Source organism: Scophthalmus maximus, chromosome 5, assembly GCF_022379125.1.
Source record: "Scophthalmus maximus strain ysfricsl-2021 chromosome 5, ASM2237912v1, whole genome shotgun sequence".
Classification (NCBI taxonomy): domain Eukaryota; kingdom Metazoa; phylum Chordata; class Actinopteri; order Pleuronectiformes; family Scophthalmidae; genus Scophthalmus; species Scophthalmus maximus.
In genome coordinates this window covers 91,024-103,857 of record NC_061519.1, presented here as the reverse complement: position 1 = coordinate 103,857, position 12,834 = coordinate 91,024, and the positions used below count along the sequence as shown (strand labels likewise).

At 42.0% G+C, this 12,834-nt stretch overlaps 1 protein-coding gene across 4 annotated transcripts in view; it reads left to right on the top strand.

Moving 5' to 3' along the window:
* gtf2h4 (general transcription factor IIH, polypeptide 4) overlaps positions 1-12,833 on the top strand; it is a 43,380-nt gene extending 30,547 nt beyond the window's left edge. The window contains exons 20-22 of one of the 4 annotated variants that reach the window (XM_035634244.2): positions 2,321-2,395; positions 4,015-4,228; positions 9,284-12,833. In XM_035634244.2, coding sequence (XP_035490137.1) covers positions 2,321-2,395; positions 4,015-4,228; positions 9,284-9,383 — 389 coding nt within the window. In that variant the 3' untranslated portion in view covers positions 9,384-12,833. Of the gene's footprint in view, positions 1-2,320; positions 2,396-4,014; positions 4,229-4,827; positions 7,540-9,283 lie in introns of those variants that run through there. The other 3 variants (XM_035634246.2, XM_035634248.2, XM_035634245.2) reach the window with 3 other exon arrangements.
* Position 12,834: the final 1 nt, after the last annotated feature.

The following is a 12,834-nucleotide window of genomic DNA, read 5'->3' as shown; positions in this document are numbered from 1 at the left end:
GGTCATCCACAGAGAGCCTCACCCCCTCAGAACAACTAACTGACTTTTTAAAAAGCACTATATACAGAAGCGCTGTATGAATGTTTGTTCTATTTCATCCTTACTGACCGCCAGAGGCAGTGCTTAACACTGGATATCTATGGTCTCGCGCATTCGCAGGACGAATATTAATATCACCAGTCACATGTGACCTTGGATGACCCCCGGCTCAGGTATAAGTTCTAGTGTCATCTCGAGATCGTTTACTTTTCATCTTCTCGCTTATGCAGGTTAACGCACGCTACTGCGATAACATTAACTTTGGCAAAATTATGAACTATTCAGCTCGTCGCTTGTAGCCTTGTGATCTCATCAGTCGTAGTTGTGGGTTGCTCGCCCTTCAAAGGCTGCGGCAAGCTTTTCCTCTTACAGAACGGAATCGGCGGATTCGCTGTTCATATTTTCGCTCGGACTGACGCCGCTGTTTTTGGGTCCTGTTCTTACAGTTAGCAGAGTGCTCTCACTCAGTCTAACTTGGTGGGACGTTAGCACAAGCGTGTGCTCTCCCCTCTCACTGCATAGACTGTAACATACTATTGGAGCCACTACTACGATGGACTCTCATGCTTGTAGGATCTGTATGGCTCCTCTCCAGACCGAAGATGGCCATGACCTTTGCTCCTCTTGTCTTGGCCTCGGACATTTGAGGGAAGGTCTCTCAAAAGACCCATGTATGAATTGCAGTTACATGCCTCACGCAGAAAGAGCTGCTAGACTGGCTGAGGTGGAATGCCTGACGGATGATGCTGGCTCCCCATCAAAACAATTGACTCCAGCCCAGCCAACTCTTTCCAAGTGGCAGGCCGCAGAGGCTGCAGGTGCTCGCTCCAGGAAGACAGCTAAATCTGACAAGCTGTCCTCTAAGGTGGATTTGCTAACTGCAGAACTGGCCCAGATGAAGTCTCTCCTCCTGTCCCTCCATTCTGATGCTGGAACTGCACCCGGTTCGGGTGGTTCACCCATGCCCAAGTTGGTTCTGGAGGAGGATATTAATTTCAGTGGCAGCTTCTGTCACTAACTTTCATGACGTTGGGGGGATGAGGGGCCCTCCCAGGCCTCTGAGCCTGGCTCTCGTTCTTCGATCAGAGCTCTTTGGAAGGGACGACCATGAGGTCCATCATTCGCACAGAACTAGCGCACCAACAGCTGTATCTACAGCAGTCAGAGCCGGCGCCTGCTAGTGCTTTCTTTAGGCGCACTCCAGCCCTCACCACATTCACTGTTCCTCCCTCTGATAAATATCTGAAGGGGCTGCATGCATGCTGGAGGGACACTAAGGTTCTCATCCACCTTATATCAGATGGCCGGTCTCTGGCAGCCATGCAGGATGTGGATTGTTCTTGACCACATGCCAACTATTAAGCCGACTATTGCGTCCCTCATAGTTTCCCCTGATGAGGCCCTGAGGCCAGATGCCAGGTGCCCTCGACCACAATGTCGGTTCACAGATGACCTTCCTCTCTAAGGCTTACGACACATGTGTCATATTGGCAACTCTGTCTCTAATCTCATGCCCCCTAGAGGTCAAACCCTCTAGGGGGGTACCATGCCCCTGGAAAAATCCATCCATCTGGTGAACTTTGATAGGCATTTTCTGTATAAAATTATGAGCAGATTATTTTTTGCGAACATTGCAATGTATCAGATGATTTTTCCTCATATTTTTATCTCCATAATTCTGTCTGTATTATGATTTTCATTTTATTTAAAGTTAATTTTCAGACATATTATATATATATATATACACACACATACACACAAGATTAGTCAGTTAGTCTGTCTGTCGGTCATATCGCAAGAACGTTTTTCTTATAAGCCTGTCACTTGGTATGTGTGTTGTTTAGGGCCCAAGAAAGTGCAGTGTTGAATTTGGACGCACGTTATGTTCAGTATTGATACATTTTGAATAAACAGCTGACCAGTGCTCTGTTTAAATACTGCCAGACATCAGCTTCTGACATTCTGTTTTGGTTTACCCGTCTTATGTGGAAAAATCTTGATACTAACGCAAAGGATACAGTAAATGGCATATATTAAAAATTTGATCTAAGGATTTTATGAGTCGATATCTGATGTTTGAAATTAAGATCGATATAAATCAGATTTTTTTTTTTCTTTTTAAACCCAGTTTTATATGCGTTACTTGTAATACAGTTGTTACCATCATAATATCTCTCAATTGATTCTTTATTGCTCATTTATTGGCACTCTTCTGCCAATTTTTAGAGGCTATGTAGGGCTATCCTGTTTTTGGCCTTGCTGAGTTTGTTTTCCTCCGCAGCTGTCCCGTTGAGAAAGGTTCCCCTAAAAAAGCCAGACGGAGAGATCAAACCCTACTCTTTGGTGGAGAGAGAAGGTAAATGGTCATTTTACTCAGCCATACACAGAAATTAAGAAGACTCATTCAACAGATGGGAACATTGGTGTCTGAAAACCTTTTAGCCATGTTACCGTGAAAGGACAAATCATAGTTACAGTATTAGGATGCAACAGATGAATGCATTGTATAAACCCCTGACATAAATATTTAAAATCAATTATATCATGTTTGTATTTGATTTGGTTAACTTAAATGAAGTCTTCGTGTTAAATCAAGGCCTATTGGCCTTTGAACCTTTTATACCATATAGATAGAAGTAGAAATTATATTTTGTAGCATTGTGAAAGCAATGCTAAGATCTAATGAACAGTTAAAAAATAAAATTCTATTAGATATTAATGAACACATTTAGATAAGCATTTACAGCCAGCTATTTGTGTGTGTTACCAACTCCATCCATCCAACCAATCTATCCATCCTGTTCCGCTTATCGGGGATCGGGTCGCAGAGGCAGGCAGCTAAGCAGGGTGTTCTAGACATTCCTCTGCCTGGCCACACTTTCTAGCTCCTGGGGGATCCCAAGTCGTTCACAGGCCACATGGGATATGTAGTCCATCTAGCGTGGACTGGGTCTACCTCTAGGTCTCCTCCCAGTTAGATGTGCCTGGTAAACCTCCAAAGGAAGGCACCCATGTGGCATCCTGACAAGATGCCTAAACCACCTCAACTGACTGCTTTCGGCGAAAAGGTGCAGCAATTTTACGGTTCTCCCTCCCAATGTCCGATCCTCACCTTACCTCTAAGGCTTGAAGAGCACAAACATGCTCTTCAAGGGGCAAGGGGCAATCTGGGCGAAGTCCAACACCCACAGGGAACGAATTTGACTTTATGCCGTGAATATGGACGCAGCTCTCACTTTTGTTATACAAGGACCGGGTGGCCCATAGCAAATGGTCAGGTACCCCATATTCCTGCAGTATCCTCCAGATGGCTCCCTGGGTACACTCTCCCAATCTAAAAAACACATGTTAACTGGCTGGTCATACTACCATGACCCCTGCAGTAACCCAGCTTGGGTAAAATGCTGGTCCACAATTCCACGACCATGATGATCCTGGTTCTTCTTGTATCTGAGGTTCAAGAATCAGTCTGACCCTCCTTTCCAGTACCCTGTAATAAACTTGGGGAGGAGAATAAACTCCTTTAGGCTGAGGAGTGTGATTCCACAATATAATACAGTACTTACTTAGTTCCTAATTTGGTACACCAATTTTACTAATTCAGAAAACCAAGTCTTGAACTAAATATTTGAAAGATGATTAGCATGACTAAAGAGATAAGGAAGAAATGAAAAGGAAAATACCTGGGAATAGGATCATGATTGGAAATATTTTAGATTCTTGTGCTTAAATATCTCACAAAAAGCACATTTTTAATTTACTGTTGTTTTTATATAAATGGATTATCCTTGATTGAGATTGGGTGTACACCATGTGTACACCCAATCTCAACATGGTGGCCATGTTAAACAAATCTTATTGTTGCCTACAGCCAAGATATATAAACATGTAAACTGCTCTTTGCATGTTCTCTTGATAATACGGAGACTTCAAGTTTTCACTTGAAGTCTCCGTATAAATTAATTTCTTGTGCAGTGGTACATCAGGAGCAGAGGACTCTTCCTTGGCCATTCGTTCCTCCTCACTCTCCCCAGCGGCTGGTATCCTCCCAGTGCTCTGACTCCCTCAGCGCGGGATCCTCCCCCAGCAAGGTGCCCCTTCAAGTCACCGCAGCCTCTGCTCTTGCAGGGAATAGGGATCAGAGCCCACATTCCCCTGTTATTGAGCGCTCCAGTGCAAGACGCACCAGGTAAGAAACTGCACACATCCAGTCCTTCATTGGAATTACAATGTGATCTTTTTCTTGTTTTCTTTTAAAGGTGACATATTATGCTCATATTCAGGGTCATGCTTTTAATTTGGGATATAACTTGAAAAGGGTTACATGCTCTAATGTTCAGAAAAGGTATCAGTGTTCTCATACTGCCCATTCCTGCAGCTCCTCTTTCCACCCTCTGTCCAAAACGCCTGGATTTCATTTAGCTCCTCCCTCCCGATAAACCCCAGTCTGCTCTGATGTGTCTGTTGTGATTTCAAAATGTCTAGGAAATGTCACGCCCCTTCACTAGAAAAGTGAAGATTCTCGGATTGCAGGCAGAGTTAACCCAAAAGAGTCCAACTGTGACATCACAGTGAAAGAGAAGTCTGAACCAGTGGTTCAGATCCAGGCTGTAGCTGTAGTTTATGCAGTGTGAACAACATATTAAGTCCCTAACCTTTTTGTCTATTTCATTTAAGAAACATTGCAAAACTCACCCGTATCGTAACAATACCGGAACTAGAAATGATCATTCATGTATTTATTTCATCCAGACTCGATTACTGCAATTCCCTTTTCACTTCCCTCAGCAAATCATCTCTTGCCCGCTTACAAATGGTAAAAACGCTGCTGCAAGGCTCCTGACTGGATCCAGCAAAATCACTCACATCACACCCATTCTATTTTCTCTATACTGGCTTCCTATTCAATTCAGAATTAGTTTTAAGGTCTTCGTTTTAACTTATAGAGCACTTCACGGACAAGCCCCTAAATACATCTCTGATCTATTGCTACCCTACACCAGGGACCCGCTGGTGGTAGCAGGTCACTTAGGTCTTCCGACTTACCGTCCCCCGCACACGACTGAAAACTAAAGGTGATCGCGCATTTGAATCGATGGCTGCGTCATTATGGAATGCTCTTCCGGCTCACATAAAATCTGCAAGTTCTGTCACTGTATTCAAGAAAAAGCTCAAAACTCAACTTTTCAAACTGGCCTTTGAGTAGTTTTCCTCAAATTTACTATTGTCTGGGGCTTTTATTGTTTAATTTTTATAATTGTATGCCTTTGTATTCTTGTATGTAAAGCACTTTGTGACCTGGTCTGTGAAATGTGCTGTATTAAATAAACTTTACTTTCTTACTTACTTACTGTAGGGTTTAGCCAGGGTGGTCTTTTTTCACAGTTTGTGGGCTGGCATGCTTCACAGATACACACATTTATGTGCACAAACACAGAAAAAGTGATTTTTGCATAATATGTCACCTTTAAAAGAGTTATCATGTAACTCTCCAAGGGAGACATTTTACACTTTTTGATGTAGGTCTTCTTGGATATCCCAGAAATATAATCTGTGCAATGTGTTGGCCTTTTTTTTAATACTTTGTGAGCTTACAACAGTGTAATTTTCTCTGCCATTACTACTGTCATGCAACTATTATCCTAACATCCCTGCATATTCGGTGGATTCCAGCCACAACATTTCAATGTTCAAGTTTTCACATAGGATTTATTATCATTCTCTCCATATGAAACACATTTCCATTCCTTCAATCCTATACTGTACACAATAATAGCAGATACAATTTCAAAATAAGAAAAAATTTAATTACTGTAACTGTTTTAAGTGTATTGTTAGGAATGAACAGTGCCATCACACTGTTCTAAAAGGTAAGTGAGTGTCTGTCACTGTGTGGGAGGAAGGAGAGGGGTTGTCAATTATTATGCTGCGTTCACACTGGATGCACGATGCGAATCAGGCAAAATTCGCGGCGCGTCCATCGCTCGAACTGAAAGAATTTGAACTCGGGCGACATTTGCATGACGCGATAGCCAATTAGCGTTGAGATCCTACCTCCATCACACTTGACAGACGTGCTGTCATTGTATCAGGAATGGAGGATCACTACGCTGTCGCTGTGTGTAGGCAGCCCGACCAAGTTGCTTTTTGCCTTCTTGATCAGGTGAAGGAGGAGAGGGCTCGGCAGAATGTGAGAGAGGAATTTGGACCCTAGCCCCAGTTAGCACAACCGTTTTGTGTGGCTTTGCCATTGGCATTCCTGTCTGACTTTGTTTTCCTTCAACAGTTCATGTTTACCTTTGTGTGTGTCTTTGTCTGCGTGTGTTTGTTCAGATGAGGTTTGTCGGGGAAAGTGGAAGGAAGAACGAGCAATTCGCCAAGGACACATAAGCACAAATGTTTGCTTGCGACCAAACTCAAAATTCATAACGCGTCCGGTGTAAACGCACCATTAGAGGGGTTCTGTCTGCAGTGCTTGGTAGGATGGAGTAAGCAGTTGAACCTATGTGGAGTCTTTGATCGTGTGGATGGCCCTTCTGTAGCAGGGCCTACGTCACGTTACATAACAGTGTCAGCCACTGAGAAAAAATGTATTGGTAGATAATTTTGTAAACCTATTTGTTCACCTAGCCATACAAGGCCAGACCGTTTCACACCATAGAGCAATCTGACCATATGGCTCCAAGTATTAAAGAGTAACTTCAGACACTTAACACTTGTAAATGAGACGCACATGCTAAAACATATAATAGGGGATCAGATCCCGCCCGAGCCAAGGCCTAATCACACAAGTAAACACAAATCAAAACACTTCTTTAAGCCCTATTCAGTGATGGCACAGTACTCCTGGTGGCTCCTGATTAGTGTGCCTTCGAAGCTTAGTTGCATTATGTTCCTGCATGCATGTCTTTATTATTTACTGATGTTTAAATGCTACATTTATTATTTTTAATGACAATTGTAAATAAGGCTGGCGTCAATGTTTGGCAGATGATTACTACATTCCTTAATAGTAACTAAATTGTGTCCAGCACATAGAGGCAACACTTGCTTTCTCCTGACTTTTTATTCTACCACAGCTTAACTCTCTAAACACTGTCCCTTTCTCTCTCTTTCTCTTCTCATTTTTTTTGTTTAACCATCCCACCCCATTTATCTTCTTCTACTCACTTGATAAATGCTGTTATCTCCTCTTTACACTGTCATTATCAACTACTATAACAGTTCTCTTACTAGATCTCAGCTGGGCTTCCATTGACCAGCCTCTGACTTGCACCATAGTTTCTTCCCTTTAAGGGAATGGCTGTGGTGTCTTAGCTTGATAGACAAAGTGTTTGCCATGGAGAAGGAATATGTTGTTGTTAGAATCTTTATTTAACCAAAACAAAAAAAAACGTTCTCACATACTCATTGTCTATGCAGCAGAGGGGAACATAATAGCTATGTTATCTGCTTGCTTTTGCTTCTTTGTTTGAACAAATTAAACTATGTGCCACACAACTGCATGTGAGATTGCCTTTTTTCATACTGTCACATGTATTATTATTACCATTGTTGGTAGGCAAATAATACCAAAGTTTGGTATGAGATAGGGCTAACTCCATTCTGTGGCTTTTTAGTTTGGTCTCATTTAGCTGTTTGCAGACATGAACTCTGAACAATGTCCACAGAATTTCATCCAGACATTCTCCGGACTTTGCAGTTCATATACGACACACGCAGCAGGAGATTGTCCGAGTCAGCCGTGTTAACAAAAGCAGGATAATCTCTGGAGGATTCTGTGGTGCCTGGGTAGAGAGGAGGCTCCAGTAGCTGTGGAAAGCAGAGTTTTTTTGATTACAGTCATCAACATGGCCACTCGCTCGTTGTGAAATCTCCAGAGATACACCATCTCGAATGGACTCACTCAGACTAGATTATACTTGGGGGCTGACAAAACAAACTCTCAGAATGTTTGGTGCTGTGGACATCCGCGTTATGATAAACAGACCCTCCGGAGAAGTAAATCCGGAGAAACTGTATAGCTGGTATAGCGTTATACCCTCAAAGCATTTGTTGTTTTTTGTTTTAACTCTGTTTTGTTATTGTCCTTCTTTCCTTTTGTAACCGTGGTAACCTACTCTAAGTAAGAAACACATCTGCTCTGGGTTCTAGAAGACCTAAGTGACACAACCACACTCTCCGAAAATTATCTTAAGAGGTACTCAACGGTGGACACCATATTTAGTGCAGCAATTGCAACAATAAGAGTTTTGCAGTGCTTCACAGTTTAGCATACAGTATAAACAAATTCCATGGATCTGGTCAAATGCACAGTTCCCTGGAATGCAATAAAATGTTCCTCGGCTGTGGCCTTGTTCCTGTTTCAACACTCCTGTGTTGTTATAAGTCAAGGTGTCTTCAATCCGGAATGTAATGTCAAGTCACTTAGTCATAAAATAAAAGAAAACAGTCAAGTTTAAAGCAGTCTTCAAAAGTCCTACCGCACCGTTTGACTCCAATGATGAAGAAAGAATAGGTGATCCTTCCCTTAGGCTAAAAGGTATCAGCTTCAACTCCTCTGGTGAGAAGGTGATTGGGTTCAAGGTTGGCTCGCCATCTCCTTCGTCGAGGAGAATTCAGGATCCAAATCCAGATCAATAGTTGTTCTCAGGAAAAAAACCTAGCCGAAACAATGCCAGAAGCAGTTCACCTCTGGTACACAGGTTGTCCTTCACTCTTCAAAGAAAGCATAAAACTGTCGTTTCACTCCCGCTTGTAGTTCAACTAGTTTTAATCAACGTCTCTCAGTGTGTTTTATTTCCCTCAATGCCGTGTCGAACCTTTTAATTTTTTTCTCCCTCATCCAATCAGGAATCTGCATTCCTTGACATAACCAATGAAACGATTCAATGCAAGAATGACATTGATTGACATACTATTTAAGCGAATAGGAATAGTGGAAATAAAATAAATGATAAAATAATCTTATAATAATACATTCTAATAATCTTAACATCTACTGAGTCACAGGACATTACATTGTCTTAATAATGTATTTATTTATTACTTTTAACCCTCTATTTGTCACTGGGTTACACTTTGTTCCCTTTTTTACTTACTGTTGTCTTACTTAACTGTCACTTGGCTTGCCCCACCTTCCTTTCTTTTACTCCTGTCTTCTTTTTTTTTTTTTTTATCTTGCTCTCTATATTTTTGTTTTTCTTCTCATCCTCCATGATGGCTGTTGCCATCTCTCTGATAGCCAACAGGGTCTAGTTGCCAGATGCCGCCTATACAGTCGGTACTTGGACAGCAGAGATGTTGGACAGCTGGACAGAGACTTACCAGGTAAGATTCAGTGAAGATGTTTAAGTTAAAAACCTAATCTTTTACATGGAAGTCATACTGACCTCATCAGCCACACTGAAAGGGATGCCTGATTATTTGCATCCTGCCTTCAAAAGCAACTTGTTGCTCATGGTTACAATGTGAGACATTCAAGAGGTTAAGTTGTGTGAAACACTGCTGCTAGGTAACGGCAACATAGACACAAATATTAAAGGTCCCATTTTACACAAACAATACACATTTTCATGGTTTTCTAACATAAATTTATGTCCCCGTCATATCTACAGACCCCCCCCCCCAAAAAAATTGCTTGCTCCACCTTTCAGAGAACTTGTATTCAAATACACCATTCAACTTTCTCGTCCTTATGAAGTCCTCCAGGTAGGGTGACACTTTCCGGGCAAAGTTAAATTTACCTCGCCAACTGGCCATGTTTTATTTCCTCACTAACGTTGGCTTTGTCAAACAAAGATGACGAAGGTATGAGAAAAGCGAGCCCGTTGTTCTGTTCTTGACTTCACAAACACACAGAAGTTTCCATGTTCACCAAAATGTGACAATTTGAAGAAAAAACAAATAAACACTTAACTTGGGAGCTGTAAGTTTGGGCATTTTTTGTTGCTTTACAATGTATTTTGATGGGTAGCCTGGCGTTGGCACAGCAGCTAATGTGGTTAGTTTTAGGGATGCACGATATATATCGGGCCGATAGAGGGAATTTTATACTATTATTTATCTCTCGGATAATGAAATGATAGCCCATAAATAGTCCAATAAAAAACAGCGTGCGGTTGTCCCGCTCATGACGTCATACTGTGGCGAAACCGCGGCTCACAAGCGGCATGCGGCTCTCTGGCTGCTCCTGCGTGGCTTGTGTGTGTTGAGCGTTAACAACCGTTAGCAGAGCTGCTCTCACACTGAACCCTCGCTCCGCTCACGTTCTAACTTCACACGCGCGGATAACAAACTGTATCGGTGAATCGCGGCCATAGGCTTGTCTTTATGCCTTTATTTTTGTATTGAGGGATGTACACAAACTTTTTTGTTTCAATTATTTTAATACAGTGTTTAATACATCAACGTTTCTGATTTGAGATAATCAGTGCATTTAATTTATTTTTAATTTATATGCAGAATATTTAATTGTTTGTTATGTGAAAACCAAAGTACAGAAAACCTTCCGCCGTGTCAAATGTTTTGGATAGGAACGTCAAATAATTCATTTTAGCTCACTCCTTCTGAGCCTTTTTACCCTCAGTGGTGCATAAACTACAGTTATGAACATATTTTTTAAATACAAAAATGTACAATTATTATCAGTTATCGGTATCTGCCATGAGAAGCACGTAATTATTGTTTATCGTATCAGCTGGAAAAATCCATATCGTGCATCCCTAGTTAGTTTCTATTGTGGTATCAGGTGTTGGAGTACATATTGATGAGTGAAAGCCAACTAACTAGTAAGGGTAGAAGCATTAATCCGGATACCTGTAACAATTTTTTCATGTAGCTTTTTGTGTAATTTCTTCATCTCATAAAGCTCAGATATGTTAGACACCATAGATTAGCCATTTGAGGCTGTAGGAAGTAGGACTTTGTCCAAATCACTAGATAACCATAAAAATATTTAATAATCTGAATTAGGGAAGGGATAGCTTCATCTGGATTCCAAACTAAAACAAGATATCGTCAGCGTAAAGTAAAAGTTTGTGTGTAAAGCCCCCAAACATGATCCCAGGAATGTTGGGGTCCTTAAGAATCACTGCAGCAAGGGATTCTATTGCTAAGCAAAATAATAAAGGTGAAAGTGGAGAGTCCCGCTTGGTCCCACGGCTGAGCCCAAACTAAGACAAGATCTTTCAAACAGCTGAACAGCTGCCTCAGGAGCACCATATAATAATTTCACCAATTTTATGAATGTCTGACCGAAGCCAAAGATCTCCAACATTTGAAGAAGATATGGCCATTCCATGCTATTACTGTATCGACTGACATAGCTGCTATAGGCGTATTATCAGTCCTTTCTTTCCACATTATATAAATAAAGGATCAAATATTGTCATAGGCAAATCTAGTGCAAATAAATCCTTCTTGGCTGGGGTTTATTAGGGTGGTTATAACTCTACTGAGGCAATTTACAAGGATTTTATAAAGTATTTTGGTATCTATTGAAATCTGAAAAATATACTGATAGTTTTTGTGTTCAGTAGGTTCCTTAACTCTTTTTTAAAATTATGGTTATCAGGGCCTGAGTCAGAGTGGGAGGCAGCCTGCCCCTTTAAAGGCCTCATTATACATTTGTAACAGCGAGGGAGTGACCTCTTTTAAAACTCACTTGAAAAAATTGGTCGTGAGACCGCCAGGCCCGGGGCCTTGTCTGATTTCAGTGACAGCTACTATTTCGTCGTTGTAATTGGGGCATCAAGGGTATTGCGCTAATCAACCCTCAGTGTAGGAACATCTATCCTTGAAGAAATATCCTGCTAAGGTACCATTGCACCAGTTATCACCCATCCAGACCCCTCGCTCCAGTTTATGGTGAAGGTGGATGCCTCAGAGACAGGAGTTGGGGCAGTCCTGTCTCAGCAGTCCCCGAGGGACCAGAGATGGCACCGGCGCATGTCCACCACTGAACGAAACTATGATGTGGGCAACAGGGAGTTGCTAGCGGTGGTATTGGCGCTGGAGGAATGGAGGCACTGGCTGGAAGGGGCTGAGCATCAGTTCGTAGTGTGGACGGACCACAACTCCCATCAGGCTCTGATGGCTCTTCCTCGGGAGGTTCAGATTTACCCTCACCTACCTTCCGGGGTCCAATGCTTTGTCCCGCCAAACAGAGCCGGAGAAAAAACAGGTAACCCCAGAACCCATCCTACCACCCTCCTGTGTAAATGGCAGCTGCAGCCTGGGATGTAGAGATGGGAGTCTCAGCGCACACATCCTGATCCAGGTAACGGTCCCCATAACCACTTGTTGGTGCCTGATCCAGTTAGGTCCGAAGTGCTGCAGGGGGGCCACTGCAACCAAGGTTTCCACCGGACAATCTCCTTCATCCGCCAAAGATTCTGATGGCCGTCCATGTCCTCTGATACTGAGGCCTTTGTGTCAGTCTGATGCTAAGGAGGTGTTCTCCAAGGGCACTTTACAAGCTAGAACCGCCACTGCCTTGAGGAAATATAGCTGAATTTTAGAAAAAGTATATTGGATTCAAATCGCTTACTGCCCCTTTAAGTGAGAAGATATCATTTTCATGCTGGGTAAACTAACCCCATGCTTAACTTTCCAAGCACAAGGGTTCACTGCTTATCAGATGTCAGCATCTACAGTGGCAAGAAAAAGTATGTGAACCCTTTGGAATTACCTGGTTTCCTGCATTAATTGTTTGTAAAATGTCATCAGATCTTAATCTAATTCAAAAATATAAACAAACACAATGTGCTTAAGCTAATAACACACAAACAACTA